This window comes from Ylistrum balloti, unplaced genomic scaffold (genome assembly GCF_031769215.1).
Source record: "Ylistrum balloti isolate Yb309-2 unplaced genomic scaffold, AGI_CSIRO_Ybal_v1 Utg370076, whole genome shotgun sequence".
Classification (NCBI taxonomy): domain Eukaryota; kingdom Metazoa; phylum Mollusca; class Bivalvia; order Pectinida; family Pectinidae; genus Ylistrum; species Ylistrum balloti.
In genome coordinates this window covers 1,224,302-1,249,996 of record NW_026782115.1, presented here as the reverse complement: position 1 = coordinate 1,249,996, position 25,695 = coordinate 1,224,302, and the positions used below count along the sequence as shown (strand labels likewise).

The following is a 25,695-nucleotide window of genomic DNA, read 5'->3' as shown; positions in this document are numbered from 1 at the left end:
AGGTGACTGGACCAAGCACTGTCCAACAGTTAGGCAACTGTGACTTTGTGTACATGTTTATACAAATATTTACAGGTGACTGGACCAAGCACTGTCCAACAGTTAGGCAAGTGTGACTTTGTGTACATGTTTATACAAATATTTACAGGTGACTGGACCAAGCACTGTCCAACAGTTAGGCAAGTGTGACTTTGTGTACATGTTTATACAAATATTTACAGGTGACTGGACCAAGCACTGTCCAACAGTTAGGCAACTGTGACTTTGTGTACATGTTTATACAAATATTTACAGGTGACTGGACCAAGCACTGTCCAACAGTTAGGCAACTGTGACTTTGTGTACATGTTTATACAAATATTTACAGGTGACTGGACCAAGCACTGTCCAACAGTTAGGCAACTGTGACTTTGTGTACATGTTTATACAAATATTTACAGGTGACAGGACCAAGCACTGTCCAACAGTTAGGCAACTGTGACTTTGTGTACATGTTTATACAAATATTTACAGGTGACTGGACCAAGCACTGTCCAACAGTTAGGCAACTGTGACTTTGTGTACATGTTTATACAAATATTTACAGGTGACTGGACCAAGCACTGTCCAACAGTTAGGCAACTGTGACTTTGTGTACATGTTTATACAAATATTTACAGGTGACTGGACCAAGCACTGTCCAACAGTTAGGCAACTGTGACTTTGTGTACATGTTTATACAAATATTTACAGGTGACTGGACCAAGCACTGTCCAACAGTTAGGCAACTGTGACTTTGTGTACATGTTTATACAAATATTTACAGGTGACTGGACCAAGCACTGTCCAACAGTTAGGCAACTGTGACTTTGTGTACATGTTTATACAAATATTTACAGGTGACTGGACCAAGCACTGTCCAACAGTTAGGCAACTGTGACTTTGTGTACATGTTTATACAAATATTTACAGGTGACTGGACCAAGCACTGTCCAACAGTTAGGCAACTGTGACTTTGTGTACATGTTTATACAAATATTTACAGGTGACTGGACCAAGCACTGTCCAACAGTTAGGCAACTGTGACTTTGTGTACATGTTTATACAAATATTTACAGGTGACTGGACCAAGCACTGTCCAACAGTTAGGCAACTGTGACTTTGTGTACATGTTTATACAAATATTTACAGATGACTGGACCAAGCACTGTCCAACAGTTAGGCAACTGTGACTTTGTGTACATGTTTATACAAATATTTACAGGTGACTGGACCAAGCACTGTCCAACAGTTAGGCAACTGTGACTTTGTGTACATGTTTATACAAATATTTACAGGTGACTGGACCAAGCACTGTCCAACAGTTAGGCAACTGTGACTTTGTGTACATGTTTATACAAATATTTACAGGTGACTGGACCAAGCACTGTCCAACAGTTAGGCAAGTGTGACTTTGTGTACATGTTTATACAAATATTTACAGGTGACTGGACCAAGCACTGTCCAACAGTTAGGCAACTGTGACTTTGTGTACATGTGGGCCACAGAGGCTGCTTGTCCTTTAGAAATGACAGAATCTACCGCCAATTGTTCAATCAAGGACCGTAACTCTGACTACATTTTCAACCTTGGCCTCCTCACACGTAACGGTGACACTGACTACTATGACATCCAGGATGGAGACAATCATTTCAGAGTGAGTCTTTATTTATTTTTATGCTCCTTTTTTTCTACACATCTTTGAAAAGGAGAAATAATTCATGAACTGCAGTAGCCATAACTAAAATCTGTTCATATACATTTAGACTACAGTAACCATGGCTACAGTGTATACACTGGCAATAGAACTAGATTATACAAAGCTACAATGTATTCCCATTCCAATGAACGAAAATATCTTTAGCCAGATTATATATACCGGTAACTGCAATATGGTATATAGTTAAAATGTGCACCTGTGATTTTGATCTATTAAATCACTATTTATATTGGAGTTACTGCCCTTGTTTGTGCTCATTTCATAAAACTGAGTGATGGATAACCTTCTATTATCAATTTCTTTCAGATCAACATCTGTGGATCCCTATCACAGACTCACTGTTCCTATGTTGAGGGTAAAGCTATGTCCTTGTGTCGTCTGTTCTCTAATGGCTCCACAGAGGGACTCGGCTTCCTAAAATACACACTGGATTATGATGATGATGGCAAATTGATGCTGAAATATGAGGGCAAGCGACTCGAGAGTGGTAGGGGAAATCACACTTGTTTTTGTGGATATTTAATGAAAATTTTGCGAGTTGTTATAAATGTTGATTAAGATTCGATAAAAATTTGACCAATGGACATAGAGTATTTAATCTCTGTAAGATTTTAATACACTGTTTTTTCATTGAATTTTTTTTTTTTTTTTGAAGATTTGAAAATATATCAACTTAAAATGTATTACTTGAGTAAGATATATGTTTTATCACATTATTATTACTTTCACGTTTTATACACGATCCTTAAGAATGGCAGTGATACAGCATATATATACCAAAAGGAAAATACATCAAAAGTGATCAGATTAAGGATACAACTAAAAATGCAATCAATTCTGTAGATAGGTAATTATACCATAAAACTGTGTATGTCAACATTGTGTAAGAATGAAACTCATTTTACCAGAAGAATTAAAACATTTCTAACTGATATTGACTATCATCTATGTGGCATTTGTACCGTGCAGGGAAGAGAGTAGAAGTTCGGATCCTGTTCCTCTGCCGACAGAATGTAGACATTGGTGAGCCGAAGTTTGACCGTGTGGATGAGGGATACAAGTACATATTTACATTTGAGACATCTCTAGCCTGTAAACCTGATCCAATAGATTGCCTGGCTGAGGATATCCATGGTAACCAGTTTGACTTGAGTCCACTTGCACGAGGAGCCAGCGACACAAACTGGCAGGTGACAGATGTTCAAGGAGGAAAATTTACCTTCCACATCAATGTATGTCGCCCAATCAACACAGCTGGTACATCTTGTCCAGGTCAGTATTCAAAACTGAAAACATTGGTGAAACTCAATTTTGGATATTTCCCTTTCGTTTCCTGTATTAACTTACAGATATCTCTTTAGAATTTTGCTTCTGTCTTTAGTATGTTTTCAGATGCAAATGTTTCTATGATCAATTAAAAGTTTATAGAATCTTTTTATCCCCCTCTTTCACCGAAACAGAGGGGGATATTAATTTGGGTTTATCCATCTGTCTGTCTGTCATACTTTCGTTTCCGTGTTCTAACTTCCCCAAATATCATCCAAATTGGGTGAAACTTGATCAGCAGATGCATTTGGGGTAATTAAGACTGAGTTCATCTATCAGTGTCATCTGCTAATAATTATGCATACTAATGAGGTATCCTTTGATTTCATTTACATCTTTCTTTGCCTTTAAAGCAATACATCATAGCTCAAGAGAATATATCATTCTACATAACATTATGGCATGGTTACTCCTAACCTCTAAAATATTTACTTACAATATGTTTGGAAAGCGGGGGATATAAATTCCATGAATTTCCTTGTTCTGTCTTGGAGTTTCTACAAAAAACTGAAAACTCCCAAGCAGATGTTCTTGAATGTCTATCAACCAAACGTTGGTACTTGAGAATTTGTGCGGAGGGGGTTGAACTTCAAATTTAACGATGAATATTAAAAAAAAACTGTGTCATGATTGCTTTTGTCAGGTGGACCAGTGGGTGGATGTGGAGTGTCAAACCTTGGTCAGAGTTTCAATATGGGCTACATACACTCACAACCAGTTGCCGCCATGGACGGGACAGTCACCCTTCACTATCGCAATGGAGACATCTGTGATAAAGCCACTGGTTCCCGTTACAGTACAAGGATTGTATTCTCCTGCTCAGGGATTGAGGTAAATACAACCACAGCTAATCACTCTTGTTCAGTATATCTGTTGTGAATGAAAGCTGCCAATACAATATTTCCTTACCTAGGTTAAAAAAAAAGTTTTGTGAGATCCATTTGAAATATTTCAGGCACTTTCTGCATCACACAAATAATTGGTAGAATGAATGCTGAACAGTTATTTTTAGTGTTTGAAGTAAATACTTTTCAAACAGTTTCAGTTACATTTGAAGGGGATGTATTTGGGCATTTATTTATGTGGTCAGTTTGAAAAGAAAATTCCATTCATCATTTCAATTCTTCAATTTGTTGTATATTCTTGATTCTTGAAGGATTAGTCTATATATAAAATCTTGAGATTTGGTTTCATTGTCTTTATTACATTAGAGGGTGGAGGGGTCTTAAACAAGGCAATCCTTCAAGCAAAAATTTGTACATCATATGTTAGTATTTTTTAGTAAGACAAATGTAGACAAAGTACTGTAACTTACAAACATAAATAATTTAGAAACTGCAATGTGTTACGATTTTTGCTTTTACCAAACAATGAGGCAATGAAGTAGCTCACAACATACAACTGACTATATGAATGACTTTTAAAGTTCTATAAATGTGTGATTGTTGCTTTCCAGCACAACCCAACATTTCTGGGTATGGTGAATGAGTGTGAATACATGTTTGCCTGGCAGACTCCCTTTGCCTGTCCCATCAAGAAGGTACATAGTATCCCTCTTATTTATTCTATATGTAAAATATTAGTCAATAAATGGAGGCAAAGTTCATGGCAAACAATTTGGTAAAATTTATTAATTATCATAAATCACATCTTTTACTGGAAATGTTTTGTCATTCTCAGATAAAACATCTATAAGTTTTCTAAAAAATATGTGTTTAGTGAAATTTGAAATTGTTTTGATTTGAATTGCATTCAGATATATTTCATGCTGTAGCTCTTTCACTATTTGACTTGGTGTCTACAGTTTAAATGTGGAAAATAGCTGTGATCAGTATGTGTGAATTACCTTGGCCTAAGATAAGCTTTTAAGGCTGATTCATGTATATAAAGAGCTATATTTTGAATGAAGAGAGATATTGATCCCGTGGGATATTAAGCTCAGCATGCAAACTCCAGTGACCCCAATTAATTCTTTGTTCTCAATTCAAGTGACAGACAGGTTATATTCTTCTGTGAACTCTTGTTTTTTATTCAAAGATCGTTATTTTTTAAACTCTTCAGATTTCTGAATGTGGAAATACACTCGGGGTCTAGTACATTGACAGCAAAGCAGTTACTTTACCTACTTCTAAGACCAGCTGAGTTTTAATGATATCAACTTCTAACTATCCTATCGGGTTTGTGTATGAAAGTGACATACATTTTTTTACGATTGCAGCCTCATATAGGTTCTGACTGTAAAGTACATGACCCTCTGACCATGTACGAGTTTGACCTGAACCTCCTACGGACGAATGAAGACTATCGGGTGTCAACACCAGACAATTACGTATACGTTTTAAATGTGTGTGGCCCCCTGCAATCCTCGACATGTGGGACAGACCAGGTCGCAATATGTCAAACCAAGAGTGCTGATGCAGACTACCATGTGAATGCAGGTAAGTTATTTATAATCCACAACAACCATTAAACAAGGATCTAAAATGCTGCCGTCATTTATTTGAGGAAGTAACATTACTCTTATGTCAGTGCTTTTGGTTTCGATGATTGTGCTAAATGAAAGATTCTATATATTGTTTCAATATGATATTTTTATTGTAGGGCGCTTCAGTCTTGTAAACCATATGATTACATTTACTTAGGCCAAATTAACATTAACATAAAAGAACACGTTTTCTTAAATTTAAGATAGAGTTGCTAAGAAAAAAATGTTCAACATGTAGGTACATTTTTGTATATGTTGGTAGATATTGAAATTCTGCATTGAATTGAGTCATAGGAAATGAAAATTTTAGTGATTACTAATTTTCCTGAGTTATCTTTCAATTTAAAGAGGAAGGGTTGTATTTTATTCTTGTGTTTTAATTGTAAGGAATCTATGTTCTGCGATTTTATTCTGTCCTCGAAAATAGTGAAAAACAACATGGTCTGTTAATAATAACAATCTTTATAATGATAAGTTCCTAACATATTTAGTTATCATGTATTTTACAGGAATGCCTTCCTCAGCTCTGCGATATCAAACAGGGGAGATCACTCTGAAATATGTCAATGGAAAGGCTAATTGCCATGGGAAATACAATCGCAGCACCATCATCACTTTCCTTTGTGATCATGCTGTGGATGGATCTGCTGGACCAGTCTTTATCAAGGAGGATTCAGTCTGTACTTATTTGTTTGAATGGAAAACCAAACTAGCCTGCCCCCCATTTTCAGTGGGTGACTGTAGTATTACTGCCCCAGATCATAACCAGTATGATCTGAGCACACTTGCAATGACCAGCGATAATTATGACTACGTCGATTATCTTCACAGGAAAAAGTTCATCATCAACGTTTGTAGATCACTTGTCCACAAGAAAGGTAAAAAGAGAAACTGGATTGTAGCAGAAAGTTTAGATGTTTATCATATTAACGTTCCTCCATATTACAAAACACTTAACCTGATGATGTTGTATGTTGTCCCAAATTTTTATCTAAATTTGGTGTTGATCTTCCCAAGGATAACGAATCATAGATTCAGTGTTGGAATAACTATTGTATTTATAATCTTACATTTTATTGGGGGATTTTTCTATTAATCAGAGTTGAATACTTTAATTACCAAGCATTCAACCAAGTATCCTTATTAAGAATTCGTCAAAAAGTTGAAAAATAGTTACCATGTATTTACATACTCCAAATTTTCTGTCTACAAATCAGACATGTCAATACCATGAAGTTACTTCTCAAAACTTTCTGTCTACAAATCAGACATGTCAATACGGCATTGTTACATTCTCAAAATTTTCTGTCTACAAATCAGACATTTCATAATGTGTTATTACATTCTCTAAATTTTCTGTCAACAGATCAGACATTTCATGCTGTCTTATTACATTCTCTAAATTTTCTATCTACAGATCAGACATGTCCATACAATGCTGCAGTCTGTATGATTGATCTGACCCAACAGAACGACACCCTCAGGTAATTATTGTCTCAACTGCTTCCAATTCTTAATTAAGTCATTTATCTAATTAAAGAATCAGACTAGTTTCACGTGTATTTGAAGACAAGGAAACAATATCAGAGTTCAGGAAAGGTAACAATTACAGACCAAATACAAGTGGCATTTAGTGTCGTTTAGATCAAGTATGTAACCCTACTTAACACTAGCCGCCATATATAACACTTAGCTAGAGAAAACTTCTGTTTAGCTTGACTGGTTGAGTGTCAGACTACTAAGCCTGCGGTGCCCGGTTTGATTCCTAGAGGAGGCATTGAAATGTATGATGACCTCAATTACATCAACAGAGTTTTCTCCATCAGTTTATGTAAATTTTTATTTTCAAAAATTGATGTATCTTTTTAAAAACTGAATTTCATTTCAGTAATAATTACCATAACTTTAGTATGCAAATACAGTACCTACACCCATCTTTGTATCCCAACAACAAAAGATTCAAAAGAAAAACAATCCCGCCCTCCCTACGATCCATGAGCCATCACGGCAGGAACGCAGAGTGATCTCCCTTCCTCTTACCTTTATGGCTGCCGACGAGTGCGGAGGTGTCTGAGCTAAGTGCTTTTCTTACTCCTTCTCTTCGTACTGCCATTGTCGTTTGAGTATATTGTTACTCTATTAGTAGTCTATAAACCCATCTCCCAACTTATATTGTGAAATTAAGTATTGTCATTTGTTTATTTTGACCGTATTTCCGGCCGTTTTTTCCTCCACGTATTCGAGTGCGTGACTACTTGTCTCGTTGCTCGGATTTTCGTGAAGTTGAAATTGTTTTCTTGCTGCTTTGTCGGCCGTTTTGTACGACCGTTTTCTTTTTTTGCAGTACAATCTTGCTGCGTACGGTAGGTTTTATGATCTCGTTCGTAGTTTTTTGATTGTTAGAAAACTTTTTATCCTTGTTTTCATTGTTACAATTTTTTATTGTTTCGATGCTGGATAAAGGTGCCGGGTTTACGTCGGGGGTCAGCGCATGGATGTTCCTATTTCTATAGATAATGGGAACCCCATGATACCTGTCCCATTTGCCGACATTACAGCCAGACCTCACTATGTGAACTTTGTTTGCACATGGAGTCTGCTGCTTAGGCTCCCATGCCTTTCCAGCTTACTTTCCGCCGGAAGAGGGATTCGTCCTCTTCTTCCGGTAAGGGAAGTAAGCTTTTTAAGACCTCCCTCCTGAAGTTCTGAACCAGAGCGTTCCTGCTGGGGGTGCTCTCGTTCCACCGAGCTCCGCCCTTCAGCAGGGGGTGGCTCCCCCTGTCCAGGTGCGTCCTGGAGTAGGGGGGGGCAGCCCGACCCTGACTCGGCGCAGTCAAGGGTCGAATTGGCCGGTAGCTCTCGATAGGCGGCGGTGTTACCGTCGGAAAGGGACTTCCGGTCGAGGTCTCTGATTCCTTCAGGGACCTCGGCACGCCAGGTGGCGTCGTTGGTGGGGGCCGCTTTGACTCCGGAACTGTGCCTTCGGGTATAGGTTCAGGGGCCACAGACTTTTTGTCAGGATTGTCTGTGGCTACGGGGATTAGTGACACTTGAGTTCACTAATCCTGGTGTCAGCGCGGGGTCTGTTTTCCCACCCTCACAGGCTTCTGGCTCTGGGACTTCCGTCCCAATCCAGATTTCCCAGTGCAGGGTTTCCCAGGGGGTTTTCCTCCAAGGGTTTGGGGCTTCAGGCCAGGAGTCCGGTTTCCGGTCTCCCTTTCCCCCGGGCTCAGGGAGTAGGGGTGCCTGCGGGCACTTATTCCTGGGTCGCCCAGGCCAACCTGCGGATGGTTTTGGGTACCAACAGTTACTCAGCAGTTACGGGCTTAGCCTGTACATGTCTGGGTTTCCACCTGGTGGGAGTGGCGGTTCATCCTGGTTCTTTGGACAGGATGTCCAGCCCCAGACTCAGGCAGGCCATCTTGGCCAGTTCTGGGGTCACTCCCGGCCCGCTGGACCGTTCCCATTCCCTCAGGGGTTTGGGTTTTTACCCCATGGGTCTTCACTCGTGGAACCCATAGGGGTTGGTCTCTCCTCTAGGAGATGTTATAGCAGTGCGGAATCCCCCCAATGTTCTGCTACTTCGGGGGCCTTGTTGGCCGGTCCTATGAAGGTTTGCCAGACCTTAAGGACTTCCGCCTCCAGCGCGGACCCGTCGGTCTCCTGTTCCCAGGGGTCGGCTTCGGGTCTCCGACCCAAGCCTACAGCTACAGCTGTTGGTCGCGCTGCGTCCAAATGCCATAAAGAGGAGTTCCCCTCTGCGGAGATGGCTCCTCTGGCGGCCCCTGTTCCTCCCAAGGGGACTTCGGTCTCTATTGAGGAGGAGATGGACATCGAGGGTGCGGGCTCGGCAGAGGAAGACGATGTCATTCATCTTTCTCCTGGGCCAAGAGGGTTCACAAGGGGAAGATGGCCCTGAGACTGCTGAAGCTGAGGCTCAGCATGTGCTTTCTGGGATGCGGGTCCTCCGGGCCAACATCTCCCGGATTCTCAGGGCGGAGGTTTGCCCACCGCCTCAGCATCGTCGGTGCCTGAATCCACCATCCTTCTGGGTTCCCTGGTGGCTCCTCGGGCTTCCGTTCGCTCAGATCGGTCTCTGCCAGAAGGCAATATCATGTCTTCGGTTCTGGCCACGGCCCGGGCTCCGGTTTTAGAGAAGGACTCCTTCTCTACCCGTGCTCTCGGGTTTGTCGGTCTGCAGCTCAGTGTTGGTGAATTGTCGGAGGCTTCAGCTTCCGACTATGCCACACATGATGGGCAGCTGGCCTCTCAACCAGCACAGCTGGAGTTGAGACAGCTGGCTGCCTGGCCCGGCAAATCAGTGGACCAGGTGGTGCTCGATCCCAAAGAGCACCACAGGATGGAGAGAATGTTGCACCTCTCCATCCAAGTTCTGTCATACATAGACTTCCTGACAGTTTGTCTATACAGGGTATCCGATTTGCCTGAGTGTCGGTTATCCGAGACAGAACAGCCGACATACAGGACACGGCAGCCTTGCAGGTTCTCTGCTCGTCAATGCCGTGTTGGCTAGGCAGTTTTCAGTTCTGAAATTCCGCCCAGTCCAGTAACCCTACCGTTTCCGCTTGTTGAATGCCCCCTTCTAGGGCTCTACCCTGTTCAGGGGAGCTCTTCCTTGGGTTCAGAAGGATATGAAGGAGGACTCGGTCGCCTCAGCACTTCTGGTGAAGAGGTTTCAGGCTGAGAAGGCCAGTGCCTCGCAGGGGTCAGTGCCTCCTAAGAAGAAGGCGAAGTCTTCGGCTGCTCAGTTTTCTGCACAGCCCAAGTCCCAACCTCACTTCAACGGCAACAAGGGGAAGGGTAGGAAGGGTAAGAAACCTCCTGGGGGCAAGAAGAAGGGTTCCTGACTATTTCTGCTTCTTGGCCGCTAAAGGCGAAGGGTATGGCCGGGTGGACGGTGGTTCTCCTTTCCCGGGCTCATGTCCTTCTCCTGCAGGCTCAGGCTCCGGCTCCGGGTGGGCAGACGATTCTCTGGTCTGGCAGGGGCTCGATCTGCCCCATCCGGAACTCCCTGTGGGCGGACGTCTCTCTGCTTTCCTTTCCTAGTGGCAGGATATTACAGAGGACGCTTGGGCTTTTGTCGGTGGTCAGGGAGGGTCTAGGTATTCCCCTTCTCCAGGATTCGTCCCTCGCCTCCTGGCCGTTTTTGTTTCTTTCCTCCTCCCGGGGATTCAGAAAGGGCACGGGTGCTCCAGGAGGAAGTAGGGACCATGCTGCCAAGGCAGAGATGCCCTTGGGGCTCACGACAGCTCCTTTGGTGTTCACCAAGTTGCTGCTGGTGTTTCCTTCACTCCTGCAGAATAGACGTCCACATCTATTTCGACGACTCCCTCATGCCTCTTTTGGTGTGGGAATCGTTAGTGAAGGACACTCGTCTGGTCCTGAAACTCTTGCTCAGAGTCGGCTTCATTCCTTCCAGAGAGAAGTCAGAGGTTCCTTCATATTAGGACTTCTTCTTCCTGGGGAACCATTTTGACATGGTTCGGGGCTTAGCCCTTCCACCTCTGGAGAAGTTTGAGAAGGTCAGGGCTCTGGCTCTGACTTTCATCACTTGGTCGCTTGTCCAGGTACATTGGTTCCTCAGTTTTCTGGGGTATCTCAACTCCTTGGCATATGTGGTCCCCCTAGGGAGGATTCACATCGGACCTCTCCAGATGTTCCTCCTGTCTGACTGGGTTCCGTCATCCAGGAGGCCTGGATCCCACTTACCCAGTCGGTCAGGGAGTTCTCTTGCTGGTGGACCATTCAGGAGAACGTTTTCCACGGGGTACCTCTGACCAAGCCTATCCCCTCTATGATCCTGTTCATGGACGCGTTCATGACAGGAATGTGAGCTTACCTCGATGGGGGAGTGGTCTGGCGAATAACTCTCGGAGCACATCAGTGTACTCGAGATGAGACTGTTCATTTGGCTCTGCAGTCCTTTAGGGGTATCCTGCAGTCCAAAGTGTGGCTACCGACAACAGTTGTCGCGTATCTGGAGAGACAGGGGCCACCAGGTCTCATGTCCTGTGTGCCCTTTCCATCCACATCCATCTTCTCTGCCAGGACATGCAGTTGACCATAGCGGTCAAGCATCTTTCTGGCAGGCTGAGTGTGTTGGTGGCCACTCTCCAGGCGCCACCAGCCGGTGTTGACGGAATGGCAGCTGTGTCCCTTGATTTTCAAGGGGAATTGTCAGGCGTGGGACAGACCTATTATAGACCTGTTTGCCACTTCCCTGAACAACCAGCTGCTAACCTTCGTCTCCCAGGTCCCAGACCGTAAGGCGTGGGCTGTGGACGCCCTTTCTCTGGAATAGGAAGGGACGTATGCATATGCATTCCCTCCCTTCAACCTGGTGGGCAGGGTTCTACAGAAGTTCTGGGAGCATCACTGCTCCTTACTTCTGAGAGCCCCTCTGTGGCCGAGGCAAGCTTGGTTTCAGGAGCTCTTGTCGTTTCTGGTGGAGGAGCCCTTGGCTCTCCCCACCAGACCGAATCTCCTTCGCCAGCCTTGGCCCAGAACGACACACTCTTGACCAGAGATCCTCCACCTTCACGCGCTGAGGCTATCTCTTGAAAGCCACGCCAAGGCAGGCTTTTCTCAAGAGGTGTCAGATTGCATTGAGCAATCAATCAGGGCTTCCTCTTCTGCCGTCTACCAGTCACGTTGGATGATCTTCTGTGATTGGTGTGTCGGCAAGGAAGCTTATTCATTCGAAGCCTCTGCATTTGATTGCGGAATTCCTAATCTCTCTGTTTAGGTACCGCTATCTGCCACCTGGCACTATTGCTGGCTATCGTACAGCTATTGCCAGAGTTCTTGCTTGTTATGGCAGGAAGGAGATCGGTTAGTCCTCCTCTCTTTCTGCCCTAATCAGAGGCTTTGCTATGAATAGAGTTGTTTTTAGCGAAGAATCAGGTTCCGGGGTTCTCGCACGATCCCATCAGGATCCTGGCTGTGACTAGCTCGGAGGAGCGAGATAGGTTGCTTTGTCCTTGTCGGGCTCTTAGGTTTTATCTTGATAAAACCAGGGGGGGGCGGGGCTCTCGATCCCGTCTGTTTTGCCCATTAAACAGGGGCAACGAGATATCTCCTCCCAGTCGGTTTCCAGGTGGGTTTGCCAGGTGATTTAGTATGCTTACGAGCATTTTGATGATCTGGCTCGGGCGAGAGTGAAAGCGCGGTCTCACGAGGTCAGGGCCCTTGCTTCATCCTGGGCCCTTCTCTCAATGAGTCCTCCTTTCAGGAGGTCATGTCTGCAGTATTCTGGCAGGGCAGGGATACCTTAACAGATTTTTATCTGTGATCCCTAGCTTCCCACTCAGAAGGCCTGTATTCATTGGGACCTTTGGTGGTGGCATAGTCAGTGGCTGGGCCTCCTCGTTAGCCCCGGGCCATGTCTTTCCGTACGGCGGCATGTGGGTACACCTGCTCTTTCACAGAGAGGTCCCTTCCTTCACTTTAGCACTCTGTTCTCCCTCCCTACTACCTTGGTTGTGCTGAAGGGGCTGCCTGGCTTCTAGTCACCACTACGGTAAGACGAATTCACATACTAAAGTTATGGTAATTATTACTGAAATGAAATTGAGGTTTTTTAATGTAAAACCAATTTTCATGATGTAATACTTACCATAACTTTATGGAGTCCCACCCTATCCTCCCCTCTTCCTTATCTGCCTGGCTGCCCCTCTGTGGGGTTTACGCCATAAAGGTTATTAGAGGAAGGGAGATCACTCTGCGTTCCTGCCGTGATGGCTCATGGATCGTAGGGAGGGCGGGATTGTTTTTCTTTTGAATCTTTTGTTGTTGGGATACAAAGATGGGTGTAGGTACTGTATTTGCATACTAAAGTTATGGTAAGTATTACATCATGAAAATTGGTTTTACATTAAAAAACCTCAAATTAATGTTTATGGGCATTAAGGTTGTATGCTGTATATGTACCACATGACCAGACAGCTGTTTATCTAACGTCTATTTGTAAATGGCAGTTTAGGGTCTGAAATGTTGATAGAGGGGTGTTGTTTTTACTGTGATAATAGTTACCTTTGATCATTATACATGTATTTGTATTTAGATTTATACAAAAAAAACTGATACATCACACATTAATTTTAAGATATTGGAATAGGTATTGTAGAATGGATTCTCTTATAATTGTGGTGTCTTTCAATATTTGACACAAGACTGTATACTGAACACTGATACATTTTTGATCCTGTTGAATTTTCGCCTCGGTGAAGAGAGGACAAATTTAAGATAAAGGCAAACATTTAAGGCAGCGTGATTGACGTAAGAAACAAAACATTGTACTTTGTATTACTACAGTATATTCACAAGCAATACACATGAATTTTCTTGGATACACTTTCCCATTCTGTGCAGCATATTTGGTTATTTAAGCACAGATTTCTGGACTTCAGTGATTGTAAGATTCCCTTTTTCTCTTTTCACCGCCACTATTGAAAACTGTTTTGTAAATCTCTTCATTTACGTTGTGATAAGGCAGGTTTTCTGTGTTAGTTAAAATAGATGATTTTGGTTCAGTTGGTTTTAGGAACTTTAAAATTGACATCTTGTCTCACCAATGTCCAGCTAAAATTTAACAAGGAACAGTTTAAGTGGACCTCAAAAATCATTTGTCAGTGATTTGTCCTGGAACAGTGAACTTCCGATTCATTGTGTTGTCAGTGCATACTTGACACTGTTTGACCACACATACAGTAAATGTTCTTTAATTCATATCTGATTTCTGTCTCAATCCAAGCATGAAGTTAAGTATTGAGAAGATACTTGGAGAACTTGATAAATCCTGAGTGTTTCTATAGCAACTGTATCAGATATTCCGAATAGAAGTTGACCAGAGGGCAAAATTTAAATAGAACAAATATATTTTATGTTGTTAAGACGTGGAAATAACCAGGGTGAAAATTTCCCAGTATGCAGTAACAATTCTGTGTTTTGCTATCCCACCAACATCTTATTTACAGGTTTCACAACCTGGGTGAGGTGAACGAGCACCAAGTGATTGTAGAAAATGGACAGTTAGAGCTCCACTATATTAATGGTGAGCCGTGTACCTCAGGTGGCAAGACTTCGACTCGCATCATCATGTACTGCGACAAAACAACCATGGTATACTTGTCAATCATTCTTTACCCTATATCTGTGCCAGGTATACTGTGAAATTATTAATTTTTGTGAGGGTTTTATTTTGTTAAATTCTTGAGTACTATTTTATGTCCACTAACAGTTTGATTTAGTGTAAGCAGATTTATGAGCCATAATTAAATGTCCACACATTTTTTTAAAAAAAATCACAAAAAAACCTACCTGAATGCTTTAAGTTTATCTCCTGTCAAGATTTCTCCCAAATATAAATTAAAGGTTATTTACATTGTGCATTGAACTTTTGAAAGGAAAGTTTTATTGTAACTGAAGTTTCACTATTAGGAAATTCTCTGTTTGTTACAATGGCAACTTTTGATATGAAAAAGTGTGATCTTGTATTAAACAGTATTCCCATCCTGTCGGCCACTTTACTGTAAACAACTGTGAACATGAATTTACCTGGAATACAGAAGCGGCATGTCCATTAAATACGGACCAAGCCAGCATGGAGACAGGCAACTGTAACGTCACAAATCCTGCTACAGGTATACTATAATATAGTTAACAGACACAGATATGCAACTGTAATTTGGTTTGTAAATAGAAAGTAAACTTTTGCAGGTCATGTTCTGGTCAATTCACTTTTTCTAGAGTTGCATCCATTTAAAGCGGCTATTACCTTAAATTCAAACTTCGGGAAATGGAAAATTCGGCTTATGAATAATAAAATATATCCATAATTAAGCAATACATGCGCCTATAATGTCAAATTTGTTGTTTTTGTACATATTTTTGGCGTCGGAACATTGTTTATCTTGACTATTGTTTATAAAAATGTTCACGCTCTGCTTATTATGAAGAAAACCGAGTGGGTCACATGGCTTGTCATGAGATGAAGTCATTTACTTACGCTGCAAAGAAAAAATGGAAAACGAGGAAAGAGTAAACAAACACACATATCTTATGTATGACACTTGCTTTTGCGCCGTTCTGCTAATTCTTGTTTGCAGTAAATGATTCTATAGTGTTATAATATATAATTTTTTAACAATCAATCTTAGTAATTCATTTTGTTTTGGCTTGTCGTGCTAGAATTGTCTGTGTCAATTGCAGGTGCTATACTAGTGGGGTCCCAAAGGGGGTAATTACAATCAGAAAAGAAAAGGGATAATGTTAAGCTAACCAGTCAAGCAGCAGCTTCGCAAATTCTGAATCCATATTCAGTCCAAGATCCTCCTTCATCTTTCGCCATCTATTGATCTCCTGTCTAATATAATTTCTAGTCTGTCCTCTTTTCTGGTCTGACTCCTTTCTCTTACGCTCTCTGACACTTTCTGTAAGGTCCTTTTAGGTCCTTGTCACTTTTTCGTATTTGCGTCCGCCATATTTCTTTTTTCTAGGCTTATATGCATGTGCAGCATCAGGGTTACAAGCGTTAATGTATGAATTAGATCAAGACCTCACTGTTTACATTCTTTATGTTTTAGATGAAAAATGGTTGCAGTGACATTTGATTTTAATAATAAGCAGAAAGTCATAGTTTTGTAACATACTATTGAAAAATAGAACGTTTTATATCGTTTTCTCATAGTATTTTTGAACATTATAGTTGTTTTAACTTTGAGAATTTTAATTGAAATCTTCACAAAACAGTAAGACCAATATTGGAGAGACTTGCTTAACTCCAGTGGGAATTTCAAAGGCTCCAAACTTCTCCTTGATCGCTGGCAGGTATTGACTTCTTGCCCAGACTCGTTCATTTTTGGGAAGGAGAGGGGGGTACAGTGGACATTTTTGGGAGGGATAGTGGGTACAGTGGACATTTTTGGGAGGGATGGGGTACAGTGGACATTTTTGGGAGGGAAAGGGGGTACAGTGGACATTTTTTCGGAGGGAGAGGGGGAACAGTGGACATTTTTGGGGAGGGACAGGGGGTACAGTGGACATTTTTGGGAGGGACAGGGGGTACAGTGGACATTTTTGGGAGGGAGAGGGGGTACAGTGGACATTTTTGGGAGGGAGAGGGGGAACAGTGGACATTTTTGGGAGGGAGAGGGGGTACAGGTGAGAGAAAGGATTTGAAATATAAGCTGGTAATGGTTTCTGATGTCAACATTAGGAATTTTCTTTCCAACTTTTTTTTAAAGGACATGTATTTGACCTGAGCTCCCTAAATAAAGCAACACCCTATAAGATTGAGGACCACAGAGGCCACATCTTTAAACTCAACGTTTGTGGCAAAGTGACTGGATCTGGCTGTACTGGAGACTTGGGTAAGTTCACTGTGTCATCATGTTTCTTATCACAGGGCTCTCGATCGCAAGATTTGAGGCCTATATTCGGCCCCATTCCCAATGCAAAATAGTATCTTTTTTCCCAATTTAGACCCCAAGTTTTCCCAATTCTAAGGAAAACGTTGCTATTTTTCCCAATTCTAAGGGCCCCGGGCCCCAGTCCCAAAATGGGGTGTGAGAGCCCTGTATCATTATACTAGATGGTTGTATGTGAAATAAATACAGACTACAGAAAAAAAATTGTCATTACCTTCATCCATTTGTATCAATGAACAAATTCAGTATACTAGAACAATGTTTATCATTGTTTAAAATTTGTCTATTTTCCCAGATTTGTTGTGTAATTTATGAAAAATTTGTTTGTATTAGGTAAAATCTACAATATCCAGTATGCCAGATTTTGCTTGCTTTCTGTTCCAGTTGGAGCCTGCCAGGAAGAGTTGGCTGGAGAGAAGAGGAACTTCACCAGTGGCTTGTTCAACTCCAAGCTCCAGTATGACGATGGTGTGCTCATGCTGAACTACCATGGGGGAATGGACTGTCACAACAAGCAGTACAAACGTACAACTATCATAAACTTTGTCTGCTCCCCAACAGCTGGCAATGGTTCTCCAGTGTTTATAGACGAAACAGATGACTGCACTTACTACATATCTTGGCACACTAGCCTTGCCTGTGAAAAAGAGGTAACCATAAATTTACTCTTGTCGTCATAAGCGTCCCAATTAGAATCAGGAAACCTTGACATACACTTTTAACTGAAATATCTCCTATTGGAACTAGTGGTGTTTTATGGTATAAGTTTAAGGTAAGGAGGTGTTCAGTTACTTCAAAATTGAAGCTGATTTTACAGAAGGGAGGGTGTTGACTTATTTGAGCTGACTGAAGATAGGCATTGAGCATTTGAAGTTGAGTTAATTATTTGAGCTGATTAAAACTTGGTAACAAGTCATTGGAAGTTAAAAATACTTATATGACCAAAGCGAGGAATTAAGTCATCTAAATTAGACTCATTTGAGCTGACTCCAGATTGGAATTGAGTCATTTTTAGTGGACTTAAGAGGTGACCCATTTTATTTTATTAGCCATTCAACACTGTTGACTTGAAAATTTAAAGTAGAATTAAAGTTGACATGTAATATTCACTTGTAGTAATATTAAAGGCAACCTAACATCACCTTTGCACCTTATATTCAACTTCTCTGATATCCTGCTGGTAAGACGATATTAATGAACTTTTGAATAAATCTAATCAAATTGATCTTTATTTTTCAGGTGAAATGTTCCGTTGATGCTGGCAATAGAACAATTGACCTTTCACCTCTAGTCAAGCCAGTTGGACATTATTTTTCTCTGTCCGCAACAAATGGGAAAAACAGCTCATATTACATTAACATCTGCCGGCCATTGAATCCAATCTACAATACGCTCTGTCCCCCGCAGGCCAGTGCTTGTATGTTACAGTCTGGTGGACGACCAAAGGTATTACTGATAGGCCCATACAATGGACAATATGTAACAGTATTGATGATTTTTAGCTTTATTTCATGACTTCATATGAAAGACATTAAAATTAATTATAAGCTTAAAAACAACAATGATCAGAATCACCAGTCAAACAAAAAATATATAGATAGAGGAACTCTCATTTAAATCCATCACATTTTCTGAACAACACTTCAGATGCCATTCACAGTGGCAGCTATTATCCAGGTCAATCATGTTAGTGGACAATAGTAACAGACACCAATCACAATCTCTCCTTTAAACCAGTCATGTTTAGTGGACCAGAGATCCATACCAATTTCACAGTGGCAGCTTTCATTTAGATCATTCAGAGGTGGCGTAAATGTGTATAGCTTTTCACTAAGCTTCCTGTGGTGGTATTTGTAACTGAAATCTATACACACAGTCTGTATTCACTTCTCTTCCAAAATATGTTGAGATCACTCTAGATCCAACAGAATATACAGATTTGAAGTTTAGTAAAAATTTGTAATACCAGTATTGTATTTGTTGCATAGGGACTCTCAGTAATCTTTGTAAAGCTTCAACCACCTACACTTTCAATTGAAATCCAATTATAAGTTTTTGTGTCATAATTTAAAGTTCTGAAACTACATTTAATAACAATGAAATTTGTCTGGGCTTCAGAGTTTGGGGAAAGTAACTGGTCCCCCAATGATAGAGAAGTCAACAGGAAAAGTGACTTTGCTATATAGTGGAGGAGATGTATGCTCCACAAACCCTGCCAAAAATATGTCAACTAAGATTGTGTTTGTGTGTAACCCAGGAGTGTCTAGAGTAAGTAAACGGTATTGAATTGTATTCTAGTCATGTAATCAGATGTGAGTTACTTCCCTTGAATCGATCATTTCATTTCAAAATATCTGTAAGCTTTATACATCTCTATTATTTTGTTGTAATATTCTGACCACAGATGGCAAAAAATGTTATAGGTGAACATGTTATCTGTGACATTTGACTGTTCTATCTTTGTCAATGAAATCTTACTGAGTTTATATTAAAATACATGTATGTGATAGCCATGACAAACATTAAAATGTGTTTTTTTCATAAATCTATAGATCTTCCCATAAATAGTATTAATAAGAGAGATTTACTTCCTTTTTATGGAGAAATTATTTGACCTTAATATTTTATATCATTGTTTTAAAAAATCCAAACAATGTTTAAGTGATCCACTTTTTGTTTTTCATTTCAGTCTGGCCTGGTGCTACAGGAAATATCGGACTGCCAGTATGTATTTGTGTGGGATACATCTGTGGTTTGTAGCCGTGACGACACCAGTCTACAGCCAGAACTTAATCAGGACTGTTCTTACAGGGATCCACAAACTGGCAACGTGTATAACCTCACTTACTTCAAGACACAACAGAAAGCTGAACCAGTAGGTAGAGGGGATGTAGGACAGTGATTACTGTTAACATTTAAATCTGCTACAAATCAATACATATTTCTACTTGTGTACAGTATTATTTTGTGTTCAAGGTTTGTTACCGTAAGTCTGCTACAAATCCAAACCAAATACAGTTGTGTACTTGTGTTGAGTAATATTTTGCAGTCAAGGTTTACTAAAGCAAATTTTCTACAAATTCATTATGAATACAACCTTCTACTTGTGTAGAATAATATTTCATATTCATGGGTCACTAATACAAGTCTACTACAAATTCCTACCAAATGCAATTGTAAAGAGCAATATGATTGTCGGGTGGTAAAACACTACCTGTCAACTAGCTCTGCGGGGTTCGATTCCCAGAATGGATGGGGGAAAATATGAGGTCACCTGCCCCACCATGTGGGTTTTCCTCGGGGACTTTGGTTTCCTCCCACAGTAAGGCACGCCACACAAGATTTCCTAACACAAGCCTAATACAAATTCACACTGAATACAATTGTGTAATTATGCAGAGTAACATTTACAAATTAAGTATACATTTGTGCACTACTGTGTAGTAATACATGTATATGGCAGTCTAGGTTACGTACTTGCTAACCCTGGTAAAGTAGATTACAAAGTGCAAACCCACAGAAACTTTGTGTTGGATCAAAACGTCAATGTTGATATGACTGTATTGAATTCCTCCTAATAGCAGTATTGTTCAACAGCTGGACCAACACTCGGTTAACTGAAATATGCTCAATTTTCTTGCTTGCTACTTTTGATAATTGTATTTTGGGCTCACACATGACATTTGAATTCTGCCTGGTAGTAATCACCGTGGCCTCCTTCAGTTAATTTTCTTTATTTATGATCTCATTTAAGCTATAAGGTGTTTTTTTTGTGTGTGGAGGAGGGGGAGGGGTTAAGTCTGTCAAAAATGCAGTTTTAGAGTTTCTGTGTACTAAATAACGAGGAATCTTACTTTACATAGTCAAACTTCAGATCACTAGGAAAAGAGTAATTGCTATATATGAGTATTAGTGCTGTTAGTGTTTAAACTTTTTTTGTAAGAGTAATTTACAATTTATAAGTTCAAACATTAGTTCCACATGGAGCAGCAAACTTCAACTTTAATTTCACAAAAGGAAACTTATTAATTTTAGGTTAAAACAAGTTTCAAAGATTCAGACTTTTATCGTCTATGTTTTGAAGGGCTTGTATATTTTCACACTCAAGAAAAGCTTAAATTTCACATTATCAAATGTTCAAAATTTTGTTTGTTGAACAAAGTGAGTTGAATATCTTGCAGATTTAAGTTTGAAGTAATTTGCACACATGGATGACTTTAATTAATCTATAAGTCTTATTTCTATTGATGGGTTATAAGTATTTTACTATTTTCTTTTCTTTTTAATAGATGGTGGCAAAAGGTTACAAGTACTATCTCAACATCTGTGAGAAAGTGCAGACAGTCACACCTGGATGTGAAACAGCAGGTGTCTGTCGTACCAACAATTCAGATTCTAGTTCAAGAGGGGTCTCCTTTGGCAGTGTTACTCACAGAACAGTCACGAAGACTGGCAAAGTCATACAGCTGACATATACACAGGGAGATACATGTGATGGTAGGTATCTGTTTAGCCGATCATAAAGAAAAATATGACTAAATCATTAATATTCCATATGTACAGTAAAGACAAATTTTTCATTTCCTTATCGCACAACATACTTAGATAGGATATACTGGAATTAGATTTCCATCAAGCCTATCTTTTAATGCTTCACTGAAATGATGTAGCCTTTTGTGAAAGGAAATGTTTCGAATTGGTTGTTCGGAGGCTTAAATATCTGCAAAAAACATTTTGTAGTGCATCAGTTCTTTGCAAACAGTTTGAATTGTGAAGATTAAAATTATTTGAAGTAAGTAAAGATGAGAGATTCAGATTTATTTTTCTTAAATTTCACTACTGACAATTGTTTTGTTTCTTACCAGGAATAAGGAAAAGAGAGAGTGTAATCACTTTTGACTGTGAAACGTCTGGGGTGGTTGGTCAACCAAGGTACACTTATGTAAGTAATTAATCATCCAACTAAAGCACACCTATGTATGTACTAAATCGTCTAACTAGAGTACACATACATAAGTACTAAGTCATCCAATCAAAGTACACCTACTTAAGTACTAAGTCATCCAATCAAAGTACACCTATGACCAAAAAACAACAGAAGCAACTCTTAATGTCATTAACCTGGTACTATTTTCAATTATTACCACTTTGCAATTTGTCTTCAAGCAGTACAAGTAAGTACTTTGTCATCCAGTAAAATAAATCAACCTCTCTTTTATTTTTGATGCGATATGATTTTTGAAAAAAAAAACAAAAAATGGAGAACAAAATTGTTTGTGTAGTGGGGAGGTATATTTCACAGGCTTGAGATAGTCCTACTTACATAACATACAGTCAGTATTGAACATGATTTGTGTTTCAGAAAACTCTATATAATATATACATTACATTATCTCTTTGTAGGCTGGTCAATGTCAGGCTCTGTTTTACTGGCGGACATGTGTGGTGTGTCCAAAAGTGGCTGATGCCTGCTCTCTTGGTTTCAATTATCAAAGCTTTGATCTTAATATGCTGTCCAGTGAAACTGGAGGATGGAATCTCACAGATACCAAGGGCAACAGGTGAGGCCTTAGTAACCAACATGAGAGGTCATGGTTACTAACAGATAAGGTCAAGGTTACTTAAAGATGAGGTTAAGGTTACCATTAAAAACTAAATTTGATGTTAGAATGTTTTACAAGATTTAGGTGTCAACTGCATCTGCAATATAAATGCCAAGAATTTGTATGTAATAGCTACTACTGAATAACAATCGATTGTGGCCACAGATAACACATTTACTCTCTATCATGTCTTCAGAATTTAAAAGGAAAAAGGAGAATAAAAGAGATAAGGTTTCACTTCCTGATTGAAATTGTAGTGGAATTATGATACTTTTATTAAATGTGTGAGAATTGTCTGACAACAGATACTGGATCAATATATGTCAGTCAGTAACTAATGGCCCAACAGACTCTGAGGATTGTCCACACATGGTAGCTGCCTGGCGCAAAACTGCAAGTGGACTGGTAGACAGGCTAGGACTTATCAGCACACAAAAACTCACTATGGGCAGTAAGTATATGTAAGACAGATGGACAGACAAATGAATTATCAGTAGCCATGGACAGTTTGACAGAAATAGGTAAAGAAAGGAACTAAGAATACATAGAAAATGACCATAGACATTGAAAGACAGAAGAACAGACAATGTGCTGTCATTACATTGAAACTCACCATAGACTTTGAAAGACAGAAGGACAGACAATGTGTTGTCATTACATTGAAACTCACCATAGACAGTGTAAGACAGGACAGACAAGGTGCTGTCATTACATTGAAACTCACCATAGACATTGAAAGACAGAAGGACAGACAATGTGCTGTCATTACATTGAAACTCACCATAGACAGTGTAAGACAGGACAGACAATGTGCTGTCATTACATTGAAACTCACCATAGACAGTGTAAGACAGGACAGACAAGGTGCTGTCGTTACATTGAAACTCACCTTAGACAGTTTAAGACAGGACAGACAATGTGCTGTCATTACATTGAAACTCACCATAGATAGTGTAAGACAGGACAGACAAGGAGCTGTCGTTACATTGAAACTCACCATAGACAGTTTAAGACAGGACAGACAAGGTGCTGTCATTACATTGAAACTCACCTTAGACAGTTTAAGACAGGACAGACAAGGTGCTGTCGTTACATTGAAACTCACCATAGACAGTTTAAGACAGGACAGACAAAGTGCTGTCATTACATCGAAACTCACCACAGACAGTGTAAGACAGGACAGACAAGGAGCTGTCATTAGATGAAAGCTCATCATAGATAGTGTAGGACACATAGACAGACAAGGGGCTGTCGTTAGATGAATGCTCATCATAGATGGTGTAGGACACATGGACAGACAAGGGGCTGTCATTAGATGTAAGCTCATCATAGATGGTGTAGGACACATGGACAGACAAGGGGCTGTCAGTACATTGAAACTCACCATAGACAGTTTAAGACAGGACAGACAAGGTGATGTCATTACATTGAAACTCACCATAGACAGTTTAAGACAGGACAGACAAGGAGCTGTCATTAGATGAAAGCTCATCATAGATAGTGTAGGACACATAGACAGACAAGGAGCTGTCATTAGATGAAAGTGTAGGACACATGGACAGACAAGGGGCTGTCATTAGATGAAAGCTCTTCATAGAAAGTGTAGGACACATGGACAGACAAGGAGCTGTCAGTACATTGAAACATAACCATGACATTATAGACAGATGGGGTATTGGATGCATGGAAACTCACCTTAGATGATTCAGGACAGGTTATAAGGCTATATGTCAGTACAAACACATTTATAAGATATTGATACTGTGGTATATTTGATAGTCAAAGATTGCCGTACAGCATGTTGATATAAAGTTGTATGTGTGTACCAATAATATATTGTACATATTGCAATCACATACTAGTTTTACAAATTTTATTGCATGCCTAAAACTTGTCCTTTGTATGATTTGATTGAAGCTGATGGAAAGACACTTAAACTACAGTACTTTCAAGGCGATACAGCTTGTTCTAACACAAAGCGACGAAGTGACAACTTACATGCCCAAACTTTGATCATGTTTACATGTGGAAATACCGTTGGAGGCCCTGTATTCGTTGAAAGGTCTGTTTATTCATATTTTATTAAATTAATGTTTAAACTGTGATTATTGGAAGAGAATTTCTTAGATAATAATGTATGTATAACTAAAGCTTTGACCTATGGTCAAAAAAAAAATTGTCGGTCATTTAATACACTGCACTTTTAAAATCATTATTTTTTGTGTTGTTTTATTTTCATATACGGTTACTCTTAACCCACAAATTCATATGGCCGCAAATAAAAAAAATATGGGACAAATTATAACAGATTTCTTTTTAAAAGTTCTGTTTAACTTTGGAATCAAATGCCTTCAAAATGGTCAAAAAATTTTGACACCACCAACTTTATACCCCAAAAAAATTTATGGTTTACAGTTAGGGCAAACACAAACATTTATAAAGTAAAGGAAAATAGAATTAATGCATTTTGTTTGTATTATTCATGGCATGAAGAACTTCACAAATATTTTTAGTATTTTTCTTTGGTGATATATGTACCCAAGAATTAGAATATTTGTATCTATAAGAATAAATTATCATTTCTAAATTGGAAAACACATTGGAGGATTGTTGAATTGTTGGTGTTGTTGTTATATTATGGTACATAAATTGACGAATCGTTTGCTGGATATCTGTTTAGGGAAAATCGAGATGATTGTGTGTTTGAGTTTCACTGGAAGTCAAAGGTCGCCTGCAGCCTCATTAGGTAGGTTATCAGTGTTGCCAGAACTGTATGTCTTATTCATCCATTTCATGGTCAGTTCATAGGTGGTTCCAGTGCTTTTTGAAAGACTTTTTGAAGCTGAAATAGCTATTATAGAAGTAACAAAAGTAAAACTTCATATTTATCACTATGAGTGTTTCATATCTGATCTTTGTTTGTTCATAATTGTGACAGTTTAAGAAAAACAATAAAAATGTGTTTAAAAACTTTGTTTGTTGAATTTTTAAAATAAAGTTATTGATACACATTTCAGTCAAACAGTGAAAGACAAGGATGGTGTGGTGACCGACCCAGAAACTGGCAGCGCTATCTACCTCAATAAACTTGGGTAA

The 25,695-nt window shown here is 39.8% G+C and overlaps 1 protein-coding gene across 1 annotated transcript in view; it reads left to right on the top strand.

The window, feature by feature from the left end:
• The window catches only part of LOC132549725 (cation-independent mannose-6-phosphate receptor-like), a 49,711-nt gene that overhangs the window by 15,533 nt on the left and 8,483 nt on the right, over positions 1-25,695 (top strand). Inside the window, exons 15-36 of the mRNA XM_060213680.1 lie at positions 1,463-1,675; positions 2,045-2,225; positions 2,708-3,010; positions 3,708-3,895; positions 4,521-4,604; positions 5,283-5,502; positions 6,059-6,427; positions 6,967-7,033; positions 14,546-14,690; positions 15,073-15,211; positions 16,814-16,939; positions 17,381-17,646; positions 18,236-18,442; positions 19,115-19,264; positions 19,686-19,871; positions 21,286-21,493; positions 21,862-21,938; positions 22,400-22,557; positions 22,905-23,050; positions 24,517-24,661; positions 25,280-25,345; positions 25,617-25,691. Of these exons, the coding sequence (XP_060069663.1) occupies positions 1,463-1,675; positions 2,045-2,225; positions 2,708-3,010; positions 3,708-3,895; positions 4,521-4,604; positions 5,283-5,502; positions 6,059-6,427; positions 6,967-7,033; positions 14,546-14,690; positions 15,073-15,211; positions 16,814-16,939; positions 17,381-17,646; positions 18,236-18,442; positions 19,115-19,264; positions 19,686-19,871; positions 21,286-21,493; positions 21,862-21,938; positions 22,400-22,557; positions 22,905-23,050; positions 24,517-24,661; positions 25,280-25,345; positions 25,617-25,691 (3,719 nt within the window). The remainder of the gene's footprint in view (positions 1-1,462; positions 1,676-2,044; positions 2,226-2,707; positions 3,011-3,707; positions 3,896-4,520; positions 4,605-5,282; positions 5,503-6,058; positions 6,428-6,966; positions 7,034-14,545; positions 14,691-15,072; positions 15,212-16,813; positions 16,940-17,380; positions 17,647-18,235; positions 18,443-19,114; positions 19,265-19,685; positions 19,872-21,285; positions 21,494-21,861; positions 21,939-22,399; positions 22,558-22,904; positions 23,051-24,516; positions 24,662-25,279; positions 25,346-25,616; positions 25,692-25,695) is intronic.